We start from the raw sequence: 14,235 nt of genomic DNA on the forward strand, positions 1-14,235 counted from the left end.
TCCCTTTGACCTCAATCTTGTTTCTAGGGGGTTTCTTTTGCTCAACATCATAAATCATTAAAGAAACTTTGTCTGGGACTGTTAGCAATCTGTGGAGGCCCAAATCCTAAACTGAAAGCCAGAATAAGATGAATCAAAATGATAAAAGTCCTGCATATAGAATTTTTAAAGTGTTCATTCAATGGAGGACATGCAGTTTGGATGACTGGAGAGTTTGGCCTTCTCCTCTTAAACAGGCTGAACTCCTACTAGACCGTAACACAATGAAAAAACAATGACCCACCATGCTCACTCCAGTCTTCTCTCCCTGCCAGGAGACATGCCAGAGCACAGCGCCTGGAAGCTCACCTTTGGTGATCAGAATCACAAGTGTTCCGTGTTGTTCCATCTTATGATGCTCTACATGCGTATGTTCTTAGGACAACAACCCGTTTTTGCAAAGAGATCTTACAGATTATTTTTTTGGTTGGCTGCATTTTAGCAACATGGATTCACCGACTGCGTGGCCATTATTATCTGCCCATGTGACACGATTGCAGAGTTGCTCACAGTCCAAATAAGGGTGCTAGATAAGTAACCAAAAGGGTTAGGCTGCAATCAATGCCAATAGAAGCACATGACTGAGTCAAAACCAAGAGGGACTGAGTAGAATGTTTCCTCCGTCTTGTCTGATTTCCAAGGATGAAGAACGTCCTTCTCTCACTGGGGCTTTTTCAATATTTTCTGTATCACACAGTAAAGAAAGTATTCATCTTATCTAGTCTGAAACCTCTGTACTCCAATTTCATCCTATTTTCCTTTGTTTTCTTCTCAGTGGAGATTTTATATCACGGGCAACTGGAACTGATCTTCTGCTTTGTAACCACTTACACCCGATTGAAGCGAAGTCACACAGAGTTGTGGGAGCCACGCGAGCGCCTTTCCTCTGAGCGGAAGAGACGGTGAGCAAAGCCTTTTGTCCCCACGTGAACCCAATCCATTCTGCTTTGTCTTCTGCCTTTGGGACCATTGCAACGTCACCAACACATCTTTCGATGGAGGCTTCTCCAAAAGGCTCACTGTTGCTACTTGACCTCCCCACAGAGCTGGTATGTGGGACACTTCAGGCTTTATTTGTTCTCAGCCTCTCAAACCTGATCCCGCCACTAACATCAGGGCCCTGGTGTGCCTGAACAAACATCCTGAGCTCTGAAACCAGGCCTGAAGAAACAAGGCTGTGTTTGAAGGCCGATATCCCACCCAACGTCAAGGTCCCGCTCACATTCATCTCCTTTTTTCTGAATGAGGTTAATCTCTAAAAATTACACCCTACCTTGGGGCATTTGACTTTTTCATATGTCTCTTTGAAAGGATGAACTCAATTCTTGGTCAGCTGTGTTCTATTTCATTATTAGCTTTATTTAAGAGAGAGAGGGGAAGAAACACAAAAGGAGTTAAGTCCTTCTGTCAGCGTGGAAAACATTGACCACAAATGGCATGTAGCCTTTAGGCTGTGGTCAGCTCATTAAAATGAAGGTCAGGGTAAAAATCAAACTGTTCCTCAAGTTTTTATATCCACAGAGGAAAACCATGAAATAATTCATACGTGTATCCCGTATTCACTCACTTTTATTGCACCTCATTACTACCTGTTTCCATAATAAGTCAATGTATTTATTTTAAAATTATTTCCAAAGAAGGGATGGATAGTTTGCAAGAGAGTTAAAGAGAAAGGTTAGGACAGTAAGAGTCCATGAAAGAACAAGTGCCATAATAGATTAGCCACTTCCTGTTTTGTTAGGGTAAATGCCCAAGAGGGGGAGGGGCAGTGCCAATGCCTCTGCGGGTCACAACTGACCTTGCCTGTAGAACTCTTCACAGACCTTCTCACTCCACTGCTTGCTCATCTCCCAGACTCTGCAAGGATTGCAAATGTCAGCACACTTCAAGGCAATCTGAAAAGTAACAGGGCAGGGAGAGACTGTCAGAGGGTGATTCTTCAGCAGCAGATGTACCCCAAGCCCGAGGGACTTCCCCTCTTCCCCCCACCAGCGTGCCTCACGGTACCAGGCCCGTATTCACACAGGGCCCCACGGATCTGTCTCTTCAGGAAACAGCACTTCTTTAGCGCTGCACAAACCTTTCATTCAGAGCTCCCACTTTATAGCAGTGAGAAGAAGAGCCACCGTCCAAGGACACGAGCTTTCTGGAGGAGACTTGGGGTGGGCCAGCCAAGGAAAGCCACGGCCTGGTCCCTTTGGCTCCCCACCTCTCACAGGCAGGGAGGCCGCAGGGGCCTCAGCCAGGCTCAAGTGAGATCATTTGGACCTCACTCTCACAGTGGCTGAAATGACCAACTACATACATCGCTTAAACTATGTGTGTTTACCTTTACATGCCTGTGTCTCTGTGTGTGTGTAAGCAGGCTGTGACTGCCAGCCAGGGAGCTGGGTCCTCTCAGATGGAGGAGTGTTTTGTCTGCAGAGCCAAATCAAGGCCTCCTGGCTTACCTCACACTCATCTGGGTCTGGGATGCCTGCTTTCTCGGTCATGTTGATCCTAGGAGGGTTAGCTTGAATTCCCAGAGAAGTAGATTCTGCCCCTTACCACCAACTGCAGGGAGACTGCCACCCAGGTGGGCTTCTGCGGTGTGCCCCGCCTACTAGCACAACCTCTTTGTTCTGACCTGATCTCCCTGGGATCACAGAATCGCTGACAGTGCTGGGGTCTGGGAGAGCATGGGTCATAAGAAGTTGCTAATTTGGTTGTTTCTTATTTCCTGGTTAATGGGGACATCAGTACATGCTGGAGTAGGTAAGGGACAGAAGTCCCATCCAAATTCTGCCCTTTGGGCATTTATTTGTGCCAGCAAACTCTCCTTTTGGAATGAAGTGTTTAGGGCAAATTTTCAGCTACTCACTACGTAGCCGGAATCTCTAAAATCAGACACCAGGTTGATCTTTGTGGCGGTCAGAGACAGAAGACTAATTGGGGAAGAAAGAAGGAGGGCAACACAGGGCTGCAGCTGGGAGGGGAGCATTTCCTGGGAAGAAGGTGGCACTTTGGACAGCTAGAGGGCAGCATGGAGGCACGGAGAGGAAAAGACAGCCCAGTTCAGTTGGCCATGCAGCTGTCTCCCTGGTTAAAGTTGGTCTATTTAGACGAGTCCAGGGTCCATCCATTCAGTCATTTGTGCCAAAAGGAAGACAAGAGAAAATGGAGGATCAAGGAAAAGGCTCTGCTTTGTATACCAAGTCAGAGTTCTACTCCTGGGGTCCACTCCTCCTGTTTTCATGTGGCAAATGGCTTCTTGCCATGGAATGATGCAGAAAGGGTTGGGCTTGGTATGATTCAAATCATGCAGTTAAAACAATTTGTTTATCAGTGCCGAAAAATGCTAAGACTAGGTAAACATGTTTGAGCCTCAGATGAAAATTTAAGTTTACGTAGCAAAACGAAGTAAAGCAGGGTTTGATTAAATAGGTTTTAGGTAAAGGAAAGTACCCGCTTCTTAATTTTTTATTTGTACCATAGTTAACATAATATACTTTTGTGTTATAGAAACGGCCTTTTAAAATGGCCCGGGTATCAATTTTACATCAAGGCACAACATACACTAGATTCTTGCCACCTGCATCTGCCCAGTGGGGCTACTTTGTGGTCAAACAGTTACCAACAAAGGAAAAATGAGATGTTGTCAACTTATTGACCCCAAATCCAGACTTTTCTTCCTTGGAAATCACTTAAAAATGTCATGTGTCACAAAGCTTTTAATAAAGTAGGTCACTGCTCTGACTTATACCATGGGAGATAGCTCCTTCTCAAAAGCGCTAAAATGATCGATCACATCCCGGTGTGTTTCTGCCCGGCACAGAGAGTGGCTTTGTTGCCGTTGTTTACCTGCAGCACGAAGTGTCTGTCCTGTTCATCCTCCAGTCTCAAGTCTTTATTTTGCAGGTGAGTTTTCAGTTGGGTCAAAAACTCATTCTGTCTGTTGATGTCTGTTGCCAAGATCAAGGAGCCCAGCTGCTGTTCGATATCTTCTCTGCATCCGCAAGAACAAAAGAGAAAACACACACACAAAGCAAATCCCTCTGAGGAGAGCGAGTGACTCTGCCGGTGTCGGGCGGCTTGTCGTCTCGCTTCTGCCTCGGATACTGCTGGTTGGTTACACAGAGTCCCAGGCCCTCGGAGCACAAGAGTGATTCTCCTCCCCTGCCCACCATCACTTCTGCCCTCGGACAGAAGGTACACCCAGGACTGCAGAGCAGGATCGAAACCTCAGGTGGACAAAGGTGTGGTTGTTTCCACATTCCCATGGTTCCTGTGGGTGGAAAGACTGAAAACCAACTAGAAATGTGTGCTTTAAGGAGGACAAAAAAAGATGAGCACAGGAGTTTGGCTTGTGCTTTCATAGTGCTCACATCAGCTCAAACATTAAGATTTGTATGGGAAAGGAAAAGAGCATAATAGCAGGAGTGAGAACGAAGATCATAGAGTGAGTGATACTGTGGGCCAGAAAGACCCATCAGTGGAAAAGAACCAGATAAGCTGGAAAGAGGTACTGGAACTTAACGTAGACTGTGGTTGATTAAAGCCCCAATACAAAGCAGTAAACAAGCAATACATTAATAAAAAATGATACAGAGAAAAGGGGATACTTGAGGAAAATAAAATAGATTAGAGCTTTACTTCACATATACAAAATAATCAGTGAAAGGAAAGATTCATAACTATTCCTAAAGTTCACCTTTAAAAATAAAAATATTGAAGTACAGCGCAGATGACATAGGTGGACAGTTTAATGAATCATTATAAAGTGAACATTTTGTATTTGTCCCCGAGCCCAAGGACATCACCTGAACCCCAGATGGTCCCCATTGTGTCTCCCGTCACATCCTTCTTCTCCCGACCTCTGAAGTAATCGCTCTCTTAATCTTGGTTTTAATAATTTCCTCGCTACTTTGAATAAATTTACCATCTATACATACATATCTAAATAATATCATTTAATTTTAACTGCTTTTGAAGTTACACAGTAACTTGTGACTTGCTTGTTTAGCTTAACATTATGTTTTTGAAAGTCATCCGTGTTGGTGGGTGAGCAGTTGTTCATCCATTTTCATTGTCTCTTATATTGTATTCCAATGTAGTAATACAAGATTTTTATCCATTTTACTTTTGATGGTCACTTGAGTTGTTTCTAATTCTTGACTATGAAGAAAAAAATGACACAGTAAAAACCCTTACATACCTCCAGTTGTACATGTGTAAAAAACGCTTCTCTGAAACAATTGCAGTAATAGAGTAAGATTCTCATTGCTTTATATTCTTACTCTCTACATCTTTTTGTCAATTTGAAGAGTATGTCATGCAACTCTTTTTGGTTTTAATATAAATTACCTTGGTTACTGATGAGGCTGGACATATTTCATGTGTTTATTGGTCAGTGATACATCCTCTTTTGTGAAGTTTCTATTCTAGTCTTTACCTATTTTTCTCTTGGGTTGTCTCTCTTGCTTACTGATTCTAAGAAGTTTACACACATATATTTTTCAATAGTGGTCCTTTGTCAATTATGTGTTGCAAATATCTTTTTCCATAATGTGGCTTGTTTTTCTGCTTTTTAAAAATAATATCTTTTGATAAAAGGAAGTCTTAATATTTAGTATAGCTTAATCTATGATTTTTTAAATTTATAGTTAAGCTAATTCTTTTCTGAATTTTCCTTTGTGGAGTTAACCATTTTAAACCTTTGCTTAAATTTTTAAAAAATTTATTGATTTGAGAGAGATGAGGGGGAAGAGACAGAGAGAAAAAGAGAAAGAGAGAAACACTGATTTGTTGTTCCACTTACTCATGCATTCATTGGTTGCTTCTTGTATGTTACCTGACCAGAGATTGAACTTGCAATCTTGGCGTATCAGGATGATGCTCTAACCAAATGAGCTACCTGGCCAGGGCTTAACCTTTACTTTTAAAATCAGAAAAATTATTTTATAGCATTTACATAAGGATAGGAGGAATAATCATGATGATTATGATGATGATAACCTTCATTATAGTCCTTTCACATATTAGTATTGCATAACAATTATTCTATTAGCAAAGCAGCTTATAACACTGTCACCCGCAAAGACATGAAAAATACAGCACTTTATATGGAATCCATAGGGATGAGCAGGCGTATCTCAGGAAACGACCACTAATTGAGCAACAAGCAGAATTAATGTGGGTATTATAGGGACAAGTCCTCTGTCCCCCCCACCCCTCCTCATTCTCATTCCTTCCCCTCTCCTTTCTCTCTTTAGCTGACTCTGCCACCAACCTCCTCTTTTCTTCTCCTTCTTTCTCAATTTCTTGTTCTAGTCTGTACTTCTTTTTGCATTTCTTTTTATGTTTGCAAATTATTATTTTAGTGAAAGGTGTGAGTTTTGTTCCATGCATGAGGACTGGTGTTTAGTTCCTGGGAAGGAAAAGTGATTGGAACTGGATGAAGTTCTTCCTGCAAATGTAACAGTCCTCTGGGTGCTAGGAAACAGCGTGAGATAATGTCAGAGGGCCAGGAATAAATGAATGGGCCCAGAGCATAGTTCCTGTTCCATGGAGAGACATAACTTGGCCAGTGACCTTGACATATGTGTCCTTCAGAAAGAAGGGTGCAGAGATCTATTTATTTTCTTCTCTTCTAGCTAGCGTGGGTTCTGTGCATTTTAATTAAACAGATCAGAATTTGTGTTGGCCTTGGTAGACAGTACAGCAGCTAACTTAGAACTATGTGGACAATGAGGCAATGGCCTTGGATTTAGTAGGATTTGCCTAAATTCCCAGGCTAACAAACAGCACACCAGGAAACCAGTATTTCCCATTCTGTCTAAAATACAAGAGACATAGGTAAATTAATGCTGAAAAAATCACTGGGGCCAATTCAGTTACTTAACAAAAGATATTTTAGAAAAAACTTCCTGACCTCTATTTCCACTGAGACTGGCAATTATGATACAAACTTCATTGAACTAGTCTTAAAACAAGCTTGAGAACTCCTGTGTTCCTTTTTGATAAATATTTATTATTTGGGTCTACACAGGAGGACAATTTTGTTAACATAAAAGACAGGAATTTGGCAAAGCAGAACACTGATGCTGAAGAGTGTGAAAGTGGAGAACTGTTTATTCTCCTTTCCCTGACGTTAAGTCACAGATGATCCAAGGCCCTTTCAAAGCTTGCAGAGAGAGTCTGGTTTCTGGGTTGCAGGAACTGACACCGAATCTCCTCTGATAGACAATACAGAGTGTAGGCAGGAAGCACAGTGAGCTGGCTCACTACCGTTAATCCGGGGGGTCTCAAGCATGCCCTAGAGAAGGTGGCTTATCGCTAATGTGTGGACATCAGTAGGTTTCATCTCTACACTACTTACGTCACTTCCTTTGGCAAGTGAGCAAGAAGCCTTGATTCCCGAAGCATGCCAATTGTAGAGCGCCAGTGGTGATTCTCCAGCACTGACATGTTCTAGGAAGAAAATGAAAGTAAATGAGAGAGAAGCTAGATACTGATCTTTCATGCTGAACACAGCTTCGCTAAGGCCAGTATTTCCCCTCTTTGATGACAAAAAGGCGGACTGAAAAAGAAACACAAAATAAAACCACCACAGGGAGATCACATGGAGGGATAGCAACCGGGGAGTGGGAGGAAGAGAGGGGGAAAAAAGAACAGAGAATAAGTAGCATAGATAGTAGGTAGAAAATAGACAGGGGGAGGGCAAGAATAGTATGGGAAATGTAAAAGCTAAAGAACTTAAGACATATGGATGTGAACTAAAGGGGGGGGGAATGTGGGTGGGGGAGGGTGTGCAGGGTGGAGGGGAATGAAGGGGGCTATTACAACTGTAATAGCATAATAAATAAAATATATTTAAAAAATAAAACCACCACAGGGCCCATTCTCAAGGCCACAACGATGAAGGGATAGTGGCCCTTGTTGACTCTACAGTAGAGGACTGAATGAGGGTCTATTTCTAATGTCATTCACTCCTGCCTCAGCCTGTGTTTGTGTGTGTTTAAAAAAAATTGTTTGTTTATTTTTAGAGAGAGAGGATGGGCAGGAGAAAGAGAGGGAAAGAAACATTGATATGAGAGAGAAACTTCAATTAGTTGCCTCCTGTATATGCCCTGACCAGGGACCAAACCTGCAACCCAGGCATGTGCCCTGACTGGGATTTGAACCCAGGACCCTTCGTTTTGTGGGACAATGCCCAACCAACTGAGCCACTCTGGTCAGGGCTTGGCCCCTGTTTTTGATAGCTTAATCAGGCAACAATCAGTGTAGAACAAAGAAAGAGAAGCAGATAGAAATAGGTACTAACGGATACCATGGGGCTATGTTCATCACAGAAGCCAAGATTATACTAGTCAACCAAGCAGAGGCAGGCCTCACAGCCTCTAGTCTGATCTACAGCACTGACCATTGTTTTCCAACACTCACAAGAAACTTTCTCTGAAAAGCCCTGGGCAGCTGATGACGCACTCAGACTTCTGAGTCCTCGTCCATAAGTACAGTTTTGATTTGGAAGGTTCGTGCTGATTAATTTTTATGTACACTGAAGTTTGAGAGCCGCCGCCATGGAGGCAGTTCTGTCGGTAACCTTGCGACCTGGCATATTGGCGTTTAGCCCAGTAGGTCTCGGTTTGAATCTACAATTGCTTCCTTGTTCAATTATCTTGATATTTCTTTCCTTATAGGAACCTCTACTGTGTTCAATCTCTGCTTTGACCTTACTGTTATCTTAAATATGCTGCTTATCTGAACATTAGCTATTTAGATAATGATTAGTTCTTACAACCCAGTGTTTTTTCTACTTAGCAAACATCATGGCCTTACCACTGACTTGATACATATAGAATGGAAGGCTTCCAACCCCCTGGAACATGTTTTGCTCTATTTTCTTATTTGTGTATTACTTCTCCATTTTGTTTTAAGAAGGGTTATAAACTTAGGAAAAATACAGGAAGATAGCATTTGTTAAAAGTGGGGTGAAAATACATGATTCTGCTTACATGAGCACCTAGAGTAGTCAGATTCCTGGAGACAGAAAGCATGGTGATTGTCGGGGCTGTGGGGGCTATAATTCAGTGGGCACATAGCTGCTGTCCTACAAGATACAAAGGGTCCCAGAGAGGGATGGTGGTGGTGATGGCACAGCGAACACCTCACATGAACACTGAAAATGGTTAAGGTGGCAAATTTTATTGTCATTGAGCCACAATGAAATGACGAGGTGAGGGGAAGGAGGCAAAGAGAAGAATGTGGAAACTACATGGAGCCTGGAGAAACACTGAAAAATATTCCCTTATTACGCCCCTGGTCTGGAGCTGAGCCACCCACATAATGCTCCACTTCTTTGGGAAACAAGAAAAGAGAAACCTCTGTGATTAACACAATCAAGGATCTACTAGGAAAAAACGAGGTTCAAGAACACTGCCACTATTTTTGGTTCTAAACCCAGACAGTAATTTCTGTCTAGGACTTTGTAGAATTGAGTTTCATATGGCAAGATCCTTATGTACTGACCCTTGTATAGGCTGTTTTACTGCTATTCATTTCACTCCTTGCCAAGAAGTCATTATTTGTTATTTATCACCTGACCGTGTTGGAACCAGTGATGAGATTTTGCTATTTTTATCAACTGGTCTATTACCTCTTTTTGGGGATGAGCCACACACAATAAAAGAGAATGTTTATTAGAAGTAACATCCTAGACTAATTTGTTTTGACCATAAAGATTTATGAGAGCAGAGGGTGGTAGGTCAGTGTGATGTAATAGATGTTCTATCTTGTGGTGACATTTAATTCGTAACTCATGAGGGTTCACTTGCAAGGCTAATTCAAGTAGATATGGAAATGAGTGTCTTCATGTGAGTTTTTGAAGGTGCTGAAAAAGGTAACAAGCCCTAATGATAAATGACACCACCCCTCTGATGAGTGGAACAAAAGTGTCTGGAGGGTTGCTTTAAGCATTGTTATTTGTGCCAGCCTGATTTAAGATCTTCATTAATCATCTTCCGAAAGACAGAATAAAAGGATACTTGAGAAATTTGCTGATGGAACCATATTTGGAGATGAATACCAGGGAAAGGGAATGAAACCGAGTGGGCCTGGAAGCTGGCACAGAATGAAAGACAATAGAGTGCACGAGTATAAACACAACCTTTCTGGGAGCAGTCTCTGTAAATAAAAGCTTGTTTCGGCTGGAACTACGTTGGAAGGAGGGGCACTTCACTGGATTCCAGAGAACAAGAAATAAGGGTCATCTTGTGTGGGGAGAAGGAACCAACATTTACGAAGCACCCAGTTTACATGGTCTCATTTAATCTTCACCTAACTCTCCACTATTTTTATCATGAACTCATAGGTAATAAAGTTTCAGGTTTTTCTGGGCGGCCACATGGCTAGTGAGCTGCAGAGGGAGGCCTTAAACTCAGGTCTGCCAGTTGTCAAGACTGAAGCTCTGCACACACCCCTTGAGTTTCCCCCGTGTGGCCACATCTGCGTCTGCAGAAGCCTGAAATTCACACACTGATGAATGAATGCCTGTGAGGATGCTCATTTTCCCAAAGATTACGTATAGTTGCTGCTTTAAAAGCCTATCTATGGTGGATTGTTTTAATCAGATGTTAGTTTCTACACCCTCCCGGAAATCTTTCCCTCTAAATTTAGTTTCATTGAGAAAACCCTGTGGTCTGAAGGTAATGAGTTGAGTAGATTTCAGCTGTGCCGGGGGAGAAGTCATCCCATGGTCCCTGTTACCTCTCACCGCCAATCAGTCTCTGAAGCTTGTTGGTTCCGCCAACATGAGGTCACTTATATACATCCTTTCTTTCACTGCCACGGTCTGATTTCAATTCTTTATTGTCCTTCTTAGTGCTCCTTCCTTCAATCCATCCTCCCTAAAGCTGCCAGAATGTGACTTGTTGATTTGACAGGATTTCCTACCACCTCCCTAATAATCAACGGTTGAAATATAAACTAATATTTTTTGAGTGCTAATATTACGCCAGGTGCTACGCAGGCACAGGGGATCCGCAGGTTAGTAAGAGAAAGCTGCTGCCCTGGAGGAGCTCCCCCAACTGCACCCTGCCGCGCCATCGGCTCATCTGCATTTCTGCTCCAAGCCCCGCAGTAGTTCTCTATCAGGCAAGTGAAGCCTCGCTCCTTAGCTCAGCCTTCAGGGCTCTCTGAAAATTATCCCAATTACCATTCTGTTCCCATATATTTGAAAAAATTCAAGACCTTTACCTTTCTTTTCCTATGTAGTTCTTACAGTCCAGATAAATGACACCATATTAATAAGACTATAATTTATTATTGATAGAGTCAATGTGAATGGCCTTTGGCCAGTTCTGGCTCCCAAGGTGGGTTTTTTTCCTAATCTTAAAAAACCTCTTTCTCTATGTTTACTTGTTAGACTACCACCTGTTTTTCAAAGTCCATTTCAAATACGCCATCCATAAAGCCATCTGGAAATCATTCCACTCAGAGCCAAACGTGCAGCCCTCTGGATTCTATAGCTCTTCCTTTCAGCACACCTCGAGTCCCGAGCCCTGCTGGACTCGGTCCCACTGGTGTGTAGAAGAGGTGTTCACGTACTTCCCTTTCTTCTTACTAAATTATAAGCTACATGTGAGTAGGAAGCCTGCCTTGTTCCTTTGTGTCCACTGAACTTTAGGCCTTGCACAGAGAAAGCGCTTTCTCTTAATTTGCAAATTAAGTTACTGAACAAATGACTTGATTTCATTCAATAAACATATTGCAGGCACTGTAACATGTGCTTGAAATACATCAGTGAGCAAAACAGACAAGGAACTCGTGGTGGTAGGGATGGGGAGAAACAGATAACAAACAATAAACATAATAAATACTTTAATTCTGGGGAAAACTTGTATAGCATCTCTGAGGACAGTAAATGCACAGACTGAAGGAAAAGAAGAGCAGAATAGTGGGAATTTGAGAGTCTTTTGTAAGGTAGTTGGGGTCAGAGGTATGACGTGAAAAAAGACTTGAAGGTAGGAGGGAGCTAGCTATAATGCTGTCCAGGGAAGAGTGTTTCAGAGGAAACAGGTGGAGTCAAGGCCCTGGGAGGGGGGGTTGGCAAGGCGGGGGGTCAGGCAACAGCCCTGAGGTCAATGTACAGAGTGAGAGGCAAGTATTAGGACAGGAAGTTAGAGAGTCAATGAGAGACCAGGTCAGATATGGCCTTCTGGCCATTTTAACGATTTTGATTTTTACTCTGAGAGAAATAAGGAGCCACTGCAGGAGTTTGACAAGACTGAAACCACACAACTTACAATTTAAATAAGGTCAACTTTGCTGCTATGTTGAAAAAAGACTTTGGTAGGGGTAAAGGTTGAAGCAGGTGTAGGAGGCTGTTTGGGGCTGACAGCAGTCCAGGCAATAGGTGACAGAGGCTTGGGCAGGGAGGTGGCAGTGGTGAGAGTGGTTGGTTTCTGAATCTGTAAGACTTCAAAGTGCCTGGACTGAGCAAGTGGCAGGGTGGCAGGACTATCACCTGTGATGGGAAGGCTGCAGATGGAACAGCATTAAAGGACTTCGGTGCTGGCCATGCTGAGATATTGATTAGGCACATGAACATCAAATAACCAACGTAGTAGCAGCAAGAAAAGGAAAACGGAACAGTAACACAAGTGTGGTGGTAATTGTGGTTTAGAGGGAGAATGTCACATAGAGGGAAAGACTGAGCTAATTAATCATTTTGAATGCCTCAGGTGTAAGATCAAGCATGAGGTACAGTAGAGACTCCTGTGTGTTCATCCTCTAAATCCATTTTCCTTTCCTACTTATTTACAGAACCTCAGTTTCCTGATGGTCTCATGGCTATCTAGTATAAAGAGAACATTTCCCAGCCTCCTTTACAATTTGGTGCAATCCTCTGGCTAAATTCTGACCCATTAGATGTAAGCAGAAATGTTGTGTGGAGTTTTCAGGAAGACTGTTGAAAAGGACGTGACCCATCTGGGAGAGCCCCCGCCCCTCCCGAGTGTCCCACTGTTTGGAACTCAGCAGGAATGGCTAGAGCGTCAGCAACAGTCTCAGACAATGAAGACAAGTGCCACGCTCTAGAGATGACAGATGGCAGAACTCGAAGGATCCTTGGTCCCTCATCCTTAATTTTGTGAGGCCACCATGCCTACTCTGGACTACCAACCTCCAAACTTGTTTTATGAAGGAGAGAAATCAATTTCCCTCCCTGCTTAAGTTACTAACAACACCAGGTTATTTAAAGTTATTTTGTCTTCCATATCATTCTGAAAGAGTTAATGAAAAAAACTTAATGTCTTGATCTGTAATAGTGCTTAGTTTTTTATAAGAATGATAATAAAGAATTTTACAGTTTCAAAAAAGAGTGAGGAGAAATAACCTTAAAGTAAAAAACAGAGGTATGAGCGCAAGCTCACTCATAACACACATGTGCACACACTTCTTTTTTCTGAGATAAACCATTAAGCACCTGGTAGGAAAGCCTTCCCTGAGGCTCCAGACAGAACTGGCAGCTTCCTCTTCTAGCCCCGCACCCCAACTCAGGCCTCTGCTCCGGCCCCTAACGCACCGTGTAACAACTCAGTTCACTGGCTTTGCTGTTGCGTCAATGATCTTCACAGGTTTGTTCATTGAGTCTTGAAAATAGTTTTGAAAAACTATGCTTTCTCCATACTTTTAGAATTGATATGTAAAATCACAGATTTAAATGGCAACAAAAGATGTGATGTCTGGTGCGTTTGTGAATATCCTGTTGTCATAGAAAGTCGTCACAAACTCTTTGATGTGTTCCATGTATGTAATGGCATTTAATGTCCACTCACCACCCACTGGAAAAACACATGAAAAGTTTATTCTTTAAGTCAGAAATTTAAAATCGATTCTTTTCTCTCTAGAACTTAGATTTCCATTCTATTTCCCCATAGAATTTTATTTCATATAACATATCTTATGTGTGAAATTCTTTTATTGTTACGCTTTCCCATTTCTCTGCAACAAAATAAGTATATACATTAAAATTTTAACTTAACAAATTTTCCTAACATCAGTCTCTGAGTAGTAAATGTTTTCAAGCTTGAATTTACAATGCAATGGTTATTAGCACTGATCAAAATACATGTGTATTACAAATTTGAAAAAAAATAATTTGCTTAAGGATAAAAATTTATAGGAGACATATGTATTTGCAAGCTGTCTGGGAGAGCT

At 42.2% G+C, this 14,235-nt stretch overlaps 1 protein-coding gene across 3 annotated transcripts in view; it reads right to left on the reverse strand.

Annotated features, from left to right (window-relative positions):
• The window catches only part of PDE7B (phosphodiesterase 7B), a 296,607-nt gene that overhangs the window by 9,303 nt on the left and 273,069 nt on the right, over positions 1–14,235 (reverse strand). For all 3 annotated transcript variants that reach the window (XM_037045696.1, XM_037045698.1, XM_037045697.1), the window contains 3 exons: positions 7,397–7,488; positions 3,880–4,024; positions 1,838–1,934 (listed from right to left, as the gene is read on the reverse strand). In XM_037045696.1, coding sequence (XP_036901591.1) covers positions 1,838–1,934; positions 3,880–4,024; positions 7,397–7,488 — 334 coding nt within the window. The remainder of the gene's footprint in view (positions 1–1,837; positions 1,935–3,879; positions 4,025–7,396; positions 7,489–14,235) is intronic.

The sequence above is a fragment of the Sturnira hondurensis genome, unplaced genomic scaffold (genome assembly GCF_014824575.4).
Source record: "Sturnira hondurensis isolate 20B ecotype Veracruz unplaced genomic scaffold, ASM1482457v3 Scaffold0004474, whole genome shotgun sequence".
NCBI lineage: Eukaryota > Metazoa > Chordata > Mammalia > Chiroptera > Phyllostomidae > Sturnira > Sturnira hondurensis.